The 16,640-nt window shown below is 36.2% G+C and overlaps 1 protein-coding gene across 2 annotated transcripts; it reads right to left on the bottom strand.

The window, feature by feature from the left end:
- Window positions 1-10,265: 10,265 nt before the first annotated feature.
- LOC107784013 (NAC domain-containing protein 21/22) lies at window positions 10,266-15,729 on the bottom strand. 2 transcript variants are annotated; one of them, XM_016605063.2, is made up of 3 exons: window positions 15,418-15,729; window positions 12,650-12,918; window positions 10,266-11,065 (listed from the first exon to the last, which is right to left on the bottom strand). In XM_016605063.2, exons 1-3 carry the CDS (start codon window positions 15,599-15,601, stop codon window positions 10,517-10,519), a joined length of 1,002 nt encoding a protein of 333 aa, XP_016460549.1. In that variant the 5' UTR covers window positions 15,602-15,729; the 3' UTR covers window positions 10,266-10,516. The 2 variants fall into 2 exon arrangements, with proteins under 2 accessions (XP_016460549.1, XP_016460548.1); XM_016605062.2 differs by having other exon boundaries at window positions 10,266-11,068; window positions 15,418-15,728.
- Window positions 15,730-16,640: the final 911 nt, after the last annotated feature.

Below are 16,640 nucleotides of genomic sequence, written 5' to 3'. Positions count from 1 at the left end.
TGATATCGAAGGTCTTGCCTATGGCTGTCCAACGGGAAGGGACGAGATGTGACGACATTTAGCCGGGACAGTGGCGGGACGGAACGGGACAAACGGGACGAAACGGTAGGCCCATCCCGTCTCGCTAACAAATTGGATGGGATGGGAAGGAACGGGACGGGACGGGTTCGCGGGCCTTAAGTGCCGTTTTAAAAAAAACAAATCAAGAATTAAGTTTGGTGACGACTATTTTTTTGACAATGACTAAGTTTTTAAAGTTTGCAACGACTATTGTTTGTCTTATTTAATAAACTTAAAAGTTAAACAGAAATTAGAAAACTAAGTAAAGAATTATAAAATATTAAAACAAAAGACTTTTAATGAAAGTTTTTAGTAATTATAAATTTATAATAGATTTATAATTTATTTAATATAATTTCAAGCCATTAAGTAACTAAGTAAGAGTGTAAGACAATTCATAAAATAAATTCAATGCTTAGAGCCTTTTATTTTATTAATAGAACTTTTAAATCTCACACATAAATATAATTCTTTTGAAGAGCACCTAATCTACGCAGCCACCTTCTAGGAAGGGTTCTATTTGAACTAGGCCTCTTAGTAGCCAATTACAAATTATTATACTAATATTTGTAAGCTCCTATATAACTTCGTTGTAACTTATCTATAATTTCTCTCGGACATTATTCTGGAATTGGCAGTATTGATTGATGTTCCATGAGTTCCATGCCGTCATCGCTCCCAGTGCTAAGTATCTCATTGTATTCTTCTTCTTCCTTAGTGGTTAATTTTTCAAAACCAAGATTTTTTCTTTCTGAATTAATCCAATCTCTGAATAATACGGAAATCGCTAGACTGTCCTCCGCTAATGAATGTTTATGATCTCCGATTTGAAATCTTGCTGAGCTAAAAGCACTCTCCAATACTATGATGATGCTTGAATAGCCAGGATATCTCGGGCCATTATTGAAAGTGTTGGAAAAGTCTTGCCACGCTCCCTCCACCATGCCAAAAGTTGTTCGTTGCCTTCTTCGTCTTTAATACTTTCCAATCCTTGATTAAGATAAGAATCGAGTTCATCATCAATAGAGGAATCAAAACCTGTTATATCATCCATATCTTCCCATAGAATTTCTACTCTAGACATAGAAGTAGAAGGAGCAGTTTCACCACCTGTTGTTTTCATAGATTTATATTTATCAAACATTGATCTAGCATAAGAATATATGTTAGCTTGGCAGTCTTCGAGAGATGGTTGTTCATTTTCTTGAATTGCTAAATTCTCATAAATTTTATGAGCAAGTCCCTTTGCACCTCTTAATTTTAAAGACGAGTTAAGTATAGTAGAAATTAAATAAACTTGGGGGGAAAAATACTTTTTAAATTTTGCAATTATTTCATTAATGGTCGGTGCATAAGTTAGATTAGTTTTATACTTACCAAATACAACAGAAATTCCACAAATATACCATAATAATTGTATAACAGTACGATAATATATACCAGAAAATTATTTTGTAGCATAATAAAAAATTTTCTAAAAATTTAGTAAGCTCTTTGATCTGATGCCAATCATAATCAACAATTTGATCAGTGGGGATACCATTATGCATATTAAATACCTTTTATATAGGCACCCGATAATCATCAATGACTTTAAGCATTTCATAAGTAGAATTCCACTAGGAGTCAAGCTATTGTAACAAATTAGAACCCCCGCCAGATTCACTAGGAGTGCCAGTACCGGTGCTAGGATCCGGTATTTGTCCGGCTTCTATTTTAGCTTGTATTCATAAAGCTTTGTAGTCCCTACCTAAGTGCCTAGTTAAACCCCCGGTCCCACTTCTTTTGGTGTGCACAAATCTCTGCTTACATAATTCACATGTAGCACGTTGATTGACTTTATCATGTTTAAAACATTTCCATACAAGTGATGTTTTGGGACGTTCACCCTTAGGCTTACCCCTTACAGGAGGTACAAGAGGTAAAGCTCCAGACCGAGATTGACTCTGAGTTGGAGCTTGTGCTGCGGGACTAGTGGGTGTTTCATCTAATTCTTCTTCCTCATTTTCTTCATCCTCATTTTCTTCGTCCTCAATAAAAATATCATTGCCATATTGTCTTTGTAAAGTTTCATGATCTAGTTGTTCTCCGAAATTAATATTATAACATGCGGGGAGTTGAAAAAATGAAGTTTCATCAACACGAGTCATTTCATCTATATGTTTTCTAATTCTAGGAGAAGGGTTAGGATTAGGATTACTACTACTTTCACCTTTACTACTTTTTTTTATTAGTTTTTTTAAATACGCCAAATATATTTTTAGGTGTCATAATTTAAATACGAAATTAAATTTAAAAAGTTAACACAAAAATTAAATACACAAATAAAATACGAAAATAGAACACATAAAGTAAACACAAAATTAAGCACTAAAATGATGCGCAAAAATTATATATTAAAATTAGGAGATGGAACGAGTGAACCGTGATTAAATATTAAAACTTGAAGAAATTGCCCAAACTATTGCTCCAAATACTTGACCAATTAATTTGAAGCTTGAAATTTGCTCCAAATATTTGCCCAAATACTTGAAACTTATCACTTGATAGTTGATTGTGAGAAAATTGAGAGAATAATATAGATAGAATGTAAGAGATTTGAGAGAGAATGATTGATTTTTGTGGAAAAAAATAAAGAAGGATGGGGGCTATTTATAGTAGAAAATAGGGACAAAGTATAATATAATAAACTTAGGGGTTATATTAAAAGTTTGGGGGGAGGGGTAGGGGTGTTTTGGGAGTGGGGGGCCAAATATGGCCGTTTTTGGCCGTTGGGAATGACTATTTTTGAAATTGAAGCCGTTGCCCAACGGCTATAATTAAAAAAATACAGGGACACGGAACAGGCGGGACGGGATAAATGGGACGAAATGGCCTTCCCGTCCCATCCCATCCCGTGTCCCGTTTAACATGGACCCATCCCGTTTAGAATTAAGTGGGCTGGGATGGGACGGGATGGGACGCGGGATGGGACGGCCCGTCCTGTTGGACAACCTTAGTCTTGCCATTGCCTATGATCCTTTCTTTGAAGTATGCTTTACGTCGTTGCCTCATAAAAAAACTTGCCAGAAAAACCCAATTTGGACCAAACCTGGACTAAGAGAAAAAGAGTGCAATACGTACTTTCAGTACCAGCAAGGATCTTCAACAATAATACCTTTTGAGGTGAGTCACATTCCAGTTGCTCAGTAATTTGACTCCATCCTGATTTTCCAGTTCATACGAACATTTACCGGTTATAGTTGAGATTCGGTAGGGTCCTTCTCATGTTGGTCCCAACTTCCCGGCGTTGACTTCTCGAGTTCTTTGAGTAACTTTTCTTAGAGCCAAATCTCCAACTTTGAAATATCGTAGTTTTGCCCTCCGATTATAATATCTCTCCATTCTTTACTTCTGTGCCACCATCCTCAAATATGCCAAATCCCGGTGCTCTTCAAGCAAGTATAGCTTCATAAAAAACACTTCATTATTTGCTTCTTCGTTTGCTTGGGAAAACCTTAAGATCGGCTTCCCCACTTCCATCGGTATCAGAGCCTCCAAGCCATATATGAGAGAAAAGTGTGTTTCACTCGTGCTCAACTTCGTCGTGGTCTGATATACAAATAAAACATCCGGTAGTTCATCTGGCCATTTGCCCTTAGCATCTTCTAGCTTCTTCTTAAGGTTTGAATAATTACCCTGTTGGTTGACTCTGCCTGCCCGTTAGCACTCGGGTGCTACGGTGAAGAAGTAATTCGTTAGATTTTTAACCCTTCCAAGAACTTTGTGACTTTTGAATCTACAATTTGTGGCCCATTGTCACAAGCAGTCTCTTTTGGTATCCTAAATCGATAGATTATGGGTCCCATATGAAGTCAACCACTTCGCGTTCTCCGATCTTTTGGTAAGGACCTGCTTCAATCTATTTAGTGAAATAATCAGTTAAAACTAAAAAGAATCTTACCTTCCCGAGGCCCGGTGGCAAAGGACCACCTATGTCTATTTCCCATTTCGTGAATGGCCATGGGGACACCACCGAATGGAAAAGCTCTGTTGGTTGATGCACTGATTGTGCATGGTGTTGACATTTGTACCACTTTTGTATGAATGTCTTTGCATCTTGTTCCATCCGAGGCCAATATTAGCCAACCCTGATTAACTTGAGAACTAACGAGTCTGCCCCGGAGTGATTTCTGCAGACTCCTTCGTGGACTTCTCTCATTACGTAGTCCGCCTCCGAGGCCCCTAAACACCGAGCCAGCGGTCCTTGGACCGGTCTCCTGTATAATTGTCCATCAACAAGACAGTAGCGATCCACTTTGGTTCCAGTGCCCGGGATGCTTTTGAGTCTTCGGGTAATTTACCATGTCTAAGATATTCAATGAACTCGTTCCTCCATTCCCAAATTAAGTTGGTTGAATTTACCTTGCAATAACCGTCTACATCCAACACAAAATGCCGCAATTGGTCGACCATACCAGAGTCAGATCCTTTCATCTCCGCGGATGATCCCAAATTAGCCAATGCATCTGCTTCCACCTTTTCCTCCCTCTGAATATGGACGATTGACCATTCTTTGAACCGTGCCAGTAATGCTTGAACTTTGTTCAAGTACTGTTGCATGCGCTCCTCTTCCATGTCGAAAATGATTTGCATTTTATCTCGATGACCTCGAAACCTAGTCCCCAATCTAGTTCAAGTCCTGCAACCAAAGCCTTATGCTCGACTTCATTGTTAGTTAACAGTACATTTCTAATGGCCTGCCTTAGGGTCTCCCCCGAGGGCGTGATTAGAACTACTCCAAGACCGGACCTTTTTACGTTGGGCGCTTCATCCGTAAATAAGGTCCAAACTCCTGATGTCATTCCCGACACCAGCAGTGCTTCCTTAGCATCCAAAGGCAATAATACCGGACTGAAATCGGCCACGAAATCAGCCAAAACTTGTGACTTAATTGCAGTCCGTGATTTATATTCAATGTTGAGCTCTCTAACTTCGACTACCCATTTATCCAAACGGCCTGAGAACTCAAGCTTATGAAGGACATTCCTTAATCTAAGGCCAGATTTTCAAGATGCGGATAACGAGTCTCCGCTCCTTATAATATTTTACTTATGTAATAAACAGGAAATTACGTACTTCAATCTTCGCAGACCAAAATGGCACTTACCGCTACTTCTGATACCGCTAAATAAATCAGTAGTTGTTCACCCTGCCCCGGTTTTGACAATAACAGAGGGATGGATAGGTACCTTTTTAGGTCCTTCATTGCCTGCTGGCATTCCGAAGTCCACACGAAGTCGTTCTTATTTTTGAAGAGTGAGAAAAAGTGGTGGCATTTTTCCGAGGACCTCGAGTTGAATCTGTCGAGAGCTGCTAATTTACTGGTTATCCTATGTACTTCCTTCACACTTGTTAACTGGTCTAGTATGTCCTCGATGGTTTTGATTTAGGGTTTACCTCGATCCCTCTTTGCGGGATCAGAAACCCCCAAAATTACTGAAGCCAACTTTGAAGGCATATTTCTCCAGGTTGAGTTTCATGTTATGCTTTCGCAAGATGTCGAACGTTTCTTAAAGATATTTCAGATGATATCCTGCATTTAAAGACTTAACTAATATGTCATCAATATACACTTCCATCGGTTTGCCTATCTGATTCTCAAACATCTTATTAACAAGTCTCTGATAAGTGGTTCCGGTATTTTTAAGCCCAAAAGGCATCACATTATAGTTTGTTATGAAGAAAGTCTTTTCATGATCCTCTGGGTTCATCTTAATCTGATTATACCCGGAGTAATAATCAAGAAAACTCATTAGCTCGTGCCCGACGCATCAATCATTTGATCAATGTTTGGCAACGGGAGTGAGTCTTTGGGATACGCCTTATTTAAATCCTTATAGTCCACACACATCCTAAATTTGTTATTCTTTTTAGGTACTACAACTACGTTAGCTAACCATTGAGGGTACTTTACCTCTTAAATCGAACCGGAGTTAAGTAGTCAGGTTACCTCTTCCTTAACAAACCTATTCCTAACCTCTACTATCGGGCGTTTCTTTTGCCTTACCGGTGGGAAGTTTGGATCCAGACTCAGTTTTTGGACCAGTATCTCCAATGAGATACCTGTCATATTTGAGTGTGACCACACAAAGCAATCAACGTTAGCTTTAAGAAAATTTATAAACTCTAACCTGAGCTCGGGATTTAACCTCGTTCCTAAATGAAACTTTCTTTCCAAAAATTCCTCGAATAGGGTCACTTGCTCGAGCTCCTATGCGGTTGACTTGGTTGCATCCATTTCTTCTGGTACCTGAAAATATCTCGGTACCTGATAGGATTCTGATGACTCCTCACCTTTCTCGGAAAGGGAGAAGGTCCTGTAATTGCTATTTGGTGGTTTCTTTCCCCTTGCTGCTTGAAACGGTCACCGCGTTCATCTCCTTTGCTATCGATTGGTCTCCTCTTATGGTGTCAGAAACCTCAATAACTGATGATACGTCAAGGGCACATTCTTCATTTCGTGTATCCACCACGTTGAACATGGTGGTCTTTGTTACAACTTCGACGTGAGTGGGTAGCAGAATATCTCCTCGGGTTATCATGTTTGCCATATTGAATCCAGCTAGAAGCTTTGTCGGTGGAATGATGTTCCCGGTTAATTTTTCTTGCTCCGTAACTCTCTATTGCATGATATTGGCTGAATTTCCTGGATCAACCAAAATACGCTTAATTTTGAAATCTAATACGTTAAGTGAAATTACCACCGTGTCATTGTGCGGTAGGTGAAGTCTATCAACATCTTCTTCCGTGAAGGTGATGTCGTCTAATGAGACTTCCCGAACCCTCTTTTCATGAGTCACTGATATTTTCGTCTTTTTTGATTTTGAAAATGTCACCCTATTGACTTCTCTCCCTCCGAAGTTCATGTTGATTGTCATCCAAGGTGACCCTGCTGCTGTCTTTGAGGGTTTCACGTTATCCCAGCTCTGACCATAATTATTTTTGGTTTGGTTACTTAAAAACTCTATAAGATGGCTATTCTTTAATAATGTCGCCACCTCCTCGTGAAGATGTCGGCAGTCCCTAGTTCTATGGCCGGGAGTCCCATGGAATTCACATCACAGATTAGGATCCCTCTGGCTAGGATCCAATCGAATTGGTTTTGGAAACTGTGCCGCTTTGATGTTTCTAATTGCCGACACCAGTTCTACCAGGCTGATATTGAAGTTGTAATCAGGTAACATGGGATACGCGGGATCCCGGTGCCTCTTTCTTCTGCAACGATATTCTATTTCGACCGTGATCCATCCTTTTGTCGAAGGCGAGCCTTTCCAATAACTGGAACCCTTTATTACTACGTTCATCAGTCCTTTTGTATGGTAGAAAATGGCCCCTAGAAGACCTATGATCCGTATCAAAGTCATTTTAAAACTTATCCTGATTTTTATCGCGACCTCGTCCTTTGGATGATATCGAAGAGCCAAGTTGATCATTGTTTATCCTTATCTTTGACTCGTAGCGATTATGGACATCTACCCATGTGGTTGCTTGAAACTCGAGCAAGCTTTCCTTTACTTTTCCGGAGCCATCAGAACTCAATAGATTTGTACCCTTCATGAATGCCTTCGTTTCCCATTCATCTGGAATCGTTGATAACCTTAACCATTCTTTTTGGAATCGGATCACGAATTCTCGTAGTAGCTCGGATTCGCCTTGCAAAATTCTGAATATATCTGCCTTTCTAGCATGGACCTTTCTTGCTCCCGCATGAGCTTTGATGAACGAATCTGCAAGCATTTCAAAAGAATTGATTAAATGTTCGGGTAAGAGGGAATACCATGTTACGGCCCCCTTCGTGAGGGTTTTACCAAACTTCTTCAACAGAACTGACTCGATCTCATGTTGAGCCAACTCGTTTCTTTCACTGTCGTGGTGTAGGTCATGATATGCTCCTGTGGATCCGAAGTCCCATAATACTTTGGTATGTCTAACATCTTAAAGCTCTTTGGGATTAACTCTGCTGCCGCACTTGGTTTAAATGGTAATTGCGTGTACTTTTTCAAATCTGGACCCTTTAACACCCGCGGCGCGCTCGGGATCTGATCCATCTGAGCATGAAACCCCTTTGCATTCTGATCCATTCGTTCATTCATCTCTCTCATGAATCCCACGAGCTCGATTTTGAAAGGATCACTCAAGTTATTGTTCTCAGATCCACTGCTGGTACTTCCGGTTCCGTCAAAACTGACCTCATCCGTTCAAATATAGTTATCGATCCTTTATGTCATCTGATTTGCGGGAGCGTTGGGATGAACCGGGGCCCTTCCATTAGCGTTATTAGAAGCACCTAATAACGCTTGCTTTAATTCCGTTATCATACGGTCTTGCCTCGAGAGGTAGTTCATGATTGCTCTTTGCTGCTCTGTCATGAGTTTAACCAGTTTCTGCAACGTGTTCGTCCTCCACATCATTAGGAGTTGGCCCCCCACACATGCCGAGGATATTGTCCTTTGCGAACTGGGGTTGTTTCATCCCCTTCGATGCAGGTTTCGCTGATGGAATCATCACGTTGTGACACCTATTCCCGTTCATCGTGTGCTCCAACGTTGTGAGCGTTGTCGACATCATTGGCTGCCATATCTGACTTTTACTTAAGAAAAAAAATGAAACTTGTTAGTAACACACGAATGGATCAAAGCAATTACACAGATGTCTATGCCCCACGGTGGGTGCCAAGCTGTTTACCCATAAAACTATATAGTTAAATTTATAGAGTGATTTATAGACAATCGAATCAATTTGATCCAAAAATGATAAAGAAATAGGAATAATGATAAGATTAACAACTGAGATTAAAAGAGATAATAAGCCTGATTCTGAACTCGGTCTTTCCGAGAGGAAGAACAAAAATAATGATAAAGCAATGACAAAACTATGTCAATTGAGCGTAAAATAGTAGACTATAGCTTTTGTGTGCAGAATATTTCATTCTCAACAATGGTTACTAATCTTGCTATTTATAGCCTCTACTTAGGGGGAAAAGATCCTAAAATCAAGCTCTTCTTGAATGAGAATAAAAACGTCATTGATGGGTGAATAACGACTAGCTTTGAATGCAGATATTCTCTGTAACAGCTGCTCATTAAATACTACCCGATGTCAAACCTTTGAATCTCTATTGTTGGCTATGTTCCATTCGGAATCCATCCTATACAGGTTACACCCTTCATACTCGATGCCAGTTTTTTGTTGACCCATCTTTTGCTTGTCCTCGTTTCCACGTGTCATCTCTCCATTTGACCGATCACTTGTAATCAATCAATTTCACCCCACACAATAAAGAACTCCTTATTAAAGATGACTGTATTTCCCGAGCTCGAATCCAGAACATTTAATTAAGAATGGAATGATATGTACTATCCCAAATATTTTTTTAATTTCAGCATTATAAATGACCATGAAGGCCCATTTCCCCCGCAACCTTTGGTGAACTATGACTTTATTATACAATGAATTTGCTACTAAATTATGCTTATCTAAATCTGATCTTTAGTGTATCTTTCTCTTTTCCTTGTCAAATATGATGGTTCCGCTTGATCACGCGCAATTCCAAAATGGGATAATTTTCGGACAAAACAATGATCATATTTTTGGTAAATACTTTTTACAGAAAGGAGACCTTTCTACTGTCCTGGAAGTACATGCATGATACACTGTTTGAACTTTGAAGCACTACTGAAATGATAAAATGCATAAACAGAATGCTAAGCGGACCCAGGGTTCTAAGAAGTACAATAATGATCCCTCCAACATTCTGAAAGTTACACTTATTTTCTTTCCTTGACTTCGGAGGAAATATTTGGAATTTCATTTTGTTTCTAATATAGTCCGAAGAAAGTATATCTTTCCGTTGGTGACGGAACCAAGAATTTTGATTTAAAATAATTTTGTAGTTAATTACTTTTGCCGTTACACTAAAAATTATCATAGGATTTAATAATTTATAGGAATTTATTTTTAGCAGTATAATTCTCTCCCGAAAGAAATTCAATTAATGAACCTCTTTTTGGATATATAATGTAATTCAACTCTTGCTTTTCACGATGTATAAGAAATTATGATTTATGCAACCCTTTCCCTTATCCCAATACTTAAAAAGTAATTTGATTTCATGATTATAAGTTCATTTTATATCGGATACAAAAAACAAAGAGAGACAATCCTAAAACGACAATGTAAATAATCCCCTATATGTGGAGAATTCCATTCTAGCAAAGAGTTATATATATTCATGAAAAAACCACTAGTGATAATTCAAGGAAAGACATTGGAGCATACATAATATTGGACAGCCTATAAATAGTATGTAATATTCGATCTAGTCGAAGGTCACAATATAATATACTAGTAACAAATTAAAAAGACTTCCATCCCACATCTAATTTTGACAAATTTTTAACAGTTGTCTCAAAAATCAATAATGATTGTTCCACATTGTAGTCAAGCCCACCTCAGACAAGAAGCTAGTTTCAGAACTTCCTTCCCCAAAGCTTGTAGGAGAACCTCCTGCTTTTACGTTCACAGTATTACGGGCAGGGTTATTGTTGTTATGACTACCTTCCATAATATTCAGATGACTTAAAACAGCTTTTATTACTTTGTTGTCACACGAAGAGGATGTTGCAGCTGCATTTAAGTACGTTCCAATATCAGCTGGCAAACCGCCGTACGCATCGGTAGCTCCGGCGGTGGGGATGTGGTGGCTGTGGGAGCTGAAAGTTTGGTTAGGGTTGAAAATGGAGAAGCAGGGCACTTGCTCATAGTATAATTCATTCATATTAATAGTATTAATATTAATATTGTTAGGCTGTGTTTGGTCAAAAGTGATATAAGGATCCATTAATGGCGGTAGATATGAAGAGCTTATCGTGTCATGTTCATGATAGATGCTGCTTCCTGTTCCTTGTTTGACAGCAAGTAATTCTTTGTTCTTGTGGAATACTCGGCATAACACCCAATCCTCCTGCTTCATTTTATACAACAAACAAATTAAAGTCAGTACTTAATTTTTACACAATCCATAAATTTTAACTTATTGTACTTATAATGTACATTTATTCAGAATAGTAATCATTGCTTTCTGAGGAATGAAAACAGAAAGTTAAAAGGAAAAAATAAAGTTTATTTTTATGAAAGAACGTGACGTGACGCGCTCATTGCTCAAGGACAGGGGATTAGGTTAGGTTCATGCGTTGTTATCTGAAAAACTGAAAAATGGAATTAATTTCTGATTTAGCTTAGATTTTGGAAGAATCATGAGATATATTTCATATTATACTAGCACTGATCATTACTAACATCTTGTATAACGATTGTGCTAGATCTGTCTCACTTAAGATGGACATTATTAACTTTTAGTAGTATATTGTTTTATAAAATATTCACAGATTCCAAGAAATCAAATTAGTATTTGATGGCATATATGTTATACTGAGTGCTTTGAAACTATGGTTTTATATTTTCTCTACTGTATATTTAATATATAAGTTGAATTAATATTTTAGTTCAGTCGAATTACTTAAGCTTTGCATAAAGTAGTTAAGTTGGTCAACTACTAATACAGTTTTTTTAAAGAAAAAAGAGTTCTTATATTTGTCATAACTCATAAAACCATATTCTTTACATGATAGAAGAAACTTCTAATGATGTTACAGTTGAATATAAAAAGATTCCCAGTTGAACAGCGCACTTACAGCGATTGGATTAATTAACTAAGTAGGCCCCAAAAAAATATAATTTAGATTATTAAGCCAAAAGTTCATAATCATGGGCGAAAAATATTGTATCAACCGTCATACTCATACATAATGTACAGGCACATTTTTTATTTTGCACAGCGACAATTTTTTTCTCATTTCATAATTTCTCAAATCAAATTGAACAGATTATGAATGAATGGACAGTTCTCTCAATTGAAAACTACTCTTATCTACCTTTTTATAGTTTTATAATTTTCATAATATAATAATTAATTAATGATTTTTTTTATGGACCTAAATGCTGCAAGTCGTCAAATGTGATGCTTTTATCGGCAATACCCATTCAGCAAATAATTTTCACTCTTTCCTTTTAGATCGTTCAAAAACATTATCCATAAGTTTCAGTTTGGATGTTGTTTTTTTTTTTTTTTTTTGTAGTTAGAAGAGAATTTCCAATCTTATCATGTTTTTAATCATTAAGCTGCCAAATGACATGTTTTCAATTGTCTGAGATAATCCAAGTGAAGGGTTATACCTAGACAGGTGTGAGTTAGTGTTTAAAAGCTAGGAATTTGAGATATATAGTATATTAGTAAAATAAAATCTTCGAACTCTTTCTATTGCACCATTACCAATGACAATATCTTAATAACCCTCGCGCGTTATCCCTAAAACCAATAACTATTGTTCTTATGATGTTAATTATTATTTTTAACAAATTATCAATAATCGTTTATCATAAAAACTTATATGTAAGTATCTTATAAGTAGTTTGACTGTATAAACACCCTTGAATGCATAAAACTCAAGTTCATAAATAAGAAATTGGTAGTAGTGAAAATATGTACCTTGAGGGAAGAAATATGAGGGGAAGTAGTTTCGAGGCGGAACTCATGCATGACCCAATCAGTTTTTCTTCCTTTAGGAGCTCTGCCTTGGTAGAAAACTAGGGTTTTCCTCATTCCCACAAGGCTTCCTTTTCTCATTATTGCCCTATCTTTTCCGGTTGCCTTCCAATATCCCGATACCGTCGCCCTGTTTGTTCGCAGTCCCGTCGCGTATTTTCTGTCACGTTGGCTGTAGAAGTACCATTCCTTCCCTCCAACACATGCCACTTCTGCACAGATATATAATTATGGAATTTCCACACTATATATTAGTCTAGCTACCAAAAAGATAGCTAGTTATAGATAAATGTTCATGAATAGTAAGATGAAAATTATATAAACTAATAAAATAAGATTCACGATATAAATATTATTTATACAATTAGGAACTTATTACATGTACTAATCACGTAGAAACGGATCTAGGATTTAAACTTTATGAGTTTACATTCGCAATTCTACCACATCCTATCTAATTTAGTGGGTTCAAAATCTATTATTTATACATATTTACTATTTTTAAGGTAAAAATATAGAGTATGAGCGAAAGTTATGGGTTCAGATGAACCCATAGTCTCTATACTAGATATGCCCCTGCTGTCATGATCCAACTCCATGGCACGTATTGTCCTTTTTGGGCCTAGGTCGACACAAATTTGACTTATCGGCTATGCCACATAGACCCCAAAAAGTGTGTGTACCATATGAACTTGTATTGTCTTTATAAAACTCTTCACTTTTGTCTCTCATAATGAGATGTGAGATTTACCTAAGGTGACACGTGCACTTCTTTTTCGGAAGTTTGCCAGCCTAGAAGTCTGTCAGTCCTACTCGACCCACCCTCGCCAGCCCGCCTTCCCGTCATAGGCGTCACAGGTACATTTCTTGATAAAAAATAATTAATAATATGACAAAAATTGTTACTAACCTACTATAACAATTTTTTTGTACCAAAGTGTATAAGTTAGACTCTTCAAATTTTACTGCATGTTTTATATATGTAATCATTAATTCTAAACAAATCTTGATATAATTTTCCCAACTCATGCATGAATAATCAAGAGAAGATGGGACAAATAATATAGGATAGACCATAAGGAAAAATAAGGATAAGAAAATGAAAGGAAAAAAGGAATATGTCGATATCATGAGCATTATAGAGAGATGCTATGTTAAAAGAGGAGGTGGGGACCTGTTGTTTTTAGGAAAAAAATGTCCATGGCTGTTGTGGCACCACCATATATGACTCACTCTTTTTAGGCCATGATGGACTCTATCCCAAAATGGAGACTTAATTATTGAGGGACATATTTTGGCAAATGGCTTAGGTTACAGTCTTAGAGATGTTGACGGAAATATTATAAGTTCAAAGCACCACAGTATATACTGATTCTTTGAAAATAGAAATGTAAAACAAAAAAACTTATCTTGCAATAGTAAGAAAATTAAGTAGATGATGTTGACGAGATAGCTTTAGAATTACACGGGTAAAATTATGAACAGAATTCCTACTTTCTCAACTCAATTGGATTGGAGTATAAATGTACACGCGTGTGGTTGACACGAGGAAGATGGTTACTTTAATTTGCATCTTGTTATCTCTATCGTTGTCACCATCTTTTGGTTGAGAACAATGCCAATTAATACTGTCAATTTCTTCAAAAGTTGATTGAATGAGAAATCTTATATCTCACAAAATTTTCACTTATACATTTAAAACATCAGTTCTGTATGAATACTTATAGAAATTATTTTTACGGCCACTTTGAAAATTGAATTTTTTTCTGTACATAACACGTACTTCGAATGGTTGAATATTCTGGAGGAGTGCTTTTTATTATTTTAAAAAAAAATAAAAATCAGATATACGAGTAATATATAGGAAAGACTATAAACTTGAACCAAAAAAGAAAATACAAACATATTTGTAGGAAAAAAAAAGAAAAGAAAAAGAAGTCCCATTGATCGATGAGACAGATACATGCAACCAACACCGATCTATCTAAGAACATTATTTTTCTTTTCCTGTTTTTTTATATTTTGTTATTAGTTTTTCTCCTTATGTTTCGTCTGATTATTTGGAAAATGATTTGCAGAAGCAGAATTATATGGAGTATATGTTTTAATAAACTCCGCCACTATGTGGTGATTGATTTACTTATTAAAAGGAAGAAGAAGATTTGCAGAAGCAGTTACATGCTAATTAATGTTCTTTGGTTACTTATTTTGACAGACGAATGATATTTGAGGTTAGACAGAAAAGTCAAGCTATATTGGGGAAATACTTTGAGAACGTTTAATATACGCAGTGTGAACAAACAAAGGAGAATGGAAATTTGTTTGCAGGAATTCAATCTTGAAATAATACAGTTAAGTGTTAGTGTTAATTAGGAAGAAGATAGTTCAAATCTTTTCCAATAAAATTAAGCTAATCACAATTATTAGCAGTATGAGATTCTTAATTTCTTATCCACGAAAAATAGAAAAATAAATAAATTATGCATGACTTTAGACCAATCCGGTAGCTATCATTTCATCTACAGAGGCAAACCAAAATTGGACAGAGAAAATTAACAAAAAAGGATCACAGTTGCTGAAAAATGGAAGAACTCCTAATTAATCAACAGCAGCAAGCATATATCATTAAAACATCATCGATCTGAATTTGATGATATAATAAGTTATATATGCGAAACAAATTAACCTGAATTCTGGGAAAGAAGAAGTACCAGGAATCTCCCAAGGCTCGGATTTGTTAAGGTCAACTTCGATAAGAAGAGGGTACTGTTGGTCGGATTCAGAACCAGCAACCTTCTTCATTAAGTAATCGCAAATAAGTTCTTCATCTCTTGGATGGAATCTGAATCCTGGTGGTAATTTGGATTCCACCATACTCAGGCTGCTGCTACTCATTTTGAATAACAAGAGGAAGACTAGTAGACAAGTGTATGAAACTCTATATTCAAAGGTGGAGCTGGTAGTACTTCATATAAAATCAAAATATCAGATTTCCTATAACAACGCCAAATTAAATGCTACTCTACTTCATCTATATATAAGCACTACTTCATACCTCCTATATTTATTTTATTATTTTGAGTTTAGTAAATAAATAAATAAATAAATAAATTTCTATGGTATATATATGACTAAATTATCCTTCGAATTTATGGTTTTAAATAAATATGTCATATTATTTATGTGACTAGCTATAAAGACATGTCATAAAAGTAAAATAAAAAATTATATTTAAAATTAAAGAGTTTCTAAGTAAATAATATTTTTTAGAACATACTAATAAAAAATTATATAAATAGAATAGAGGGAGCAGTATTGAAGACTTATTATTATTTCTATTGAGTAGGTAATTAGTAGGAAAAATACATTCTTTTGTTAAATAAAAAACTTCATTATTTTAACTAAAAATAAAATCAAGTGGTTAAGTCAACCAATAATTCCGTGTAATTAAAAGGGGGTTTGTGTGGTTTGAACTTCGAAGAGGATTCTTTGGCCCCACGTCTAATGATGACGTGGATCGCCAATGGTTGCCAACCTGCTGACGTGTCCTTGAGAACTAAGTCATTGCCTACTTGTATTTTGTGATATACTCTTGACCAATCCATAAAATTATCCAAATTTATTCCTGAAATTAATTAGCCAGCCAAACTTCGCATATGTGCTATTTTGCTGATTTCAAAATATTTGGCTTTAGAAAGCGAAAAAGAGATTATAATTCTGGGATGGAAGATGTACCTTATTGTGTTTGTTTCTCAATACCGAGCAAGTAGTATCAAAATTGACAAAGTCTCTTTAGGTAAATAAACCAGTTTATGTAGAGAGAATAATCTTATAGAATTACTCGATAGGAGATGTGGGGTAAAAATTTATTCCCACCCTATATTTGTATCATACCAAGAGATGCATGACATTATTTGATAATAAGCTATTGTCA

This window comes from Nicotiana tabacum, chromosome 9 (assembly GCF_000715075.1).
Source record: "Nicotiana tabacum cultivar K326 chromosome 9, ASM71507v2, whole genome shotgun sequence".
NCBI classification, from domain to species: Eukaryota; Viridiplantae; Streptophyta; class Magnoliopsida; order Solanales; family Solanaceae; genus Nicotiana; species Nicotiana tabacum.
The sequence above is the reverse complement of the archived record's forward strand: the minus strand, read 5'-3'. Positions and strand labels throughout refer to the sequence as shown.

Coding starts and splice junctions, on each gene's coding strand:
- LOC107784013 (XM_016605062.2), bottom strand. CDS start 15,601: ATGAGTAGCAGCAGCCTGAGTATGGTGGAATCCAAATTACCACCAGGA. Junction 12,919..15,417: donor CGAGCCTTGGGAGATTCCTG/GTACTTCTTCTT, acceptor ATATCTGTGCAG/AAGTGGCATGTGTTGGAGGG. Junction 11,069..12,649: donor CTCATATTTCTTCCCTCAAG/GTACATATTTTC, acceptor TATAAAATGAAG/CAGGAGGATTGGGTGTTATG.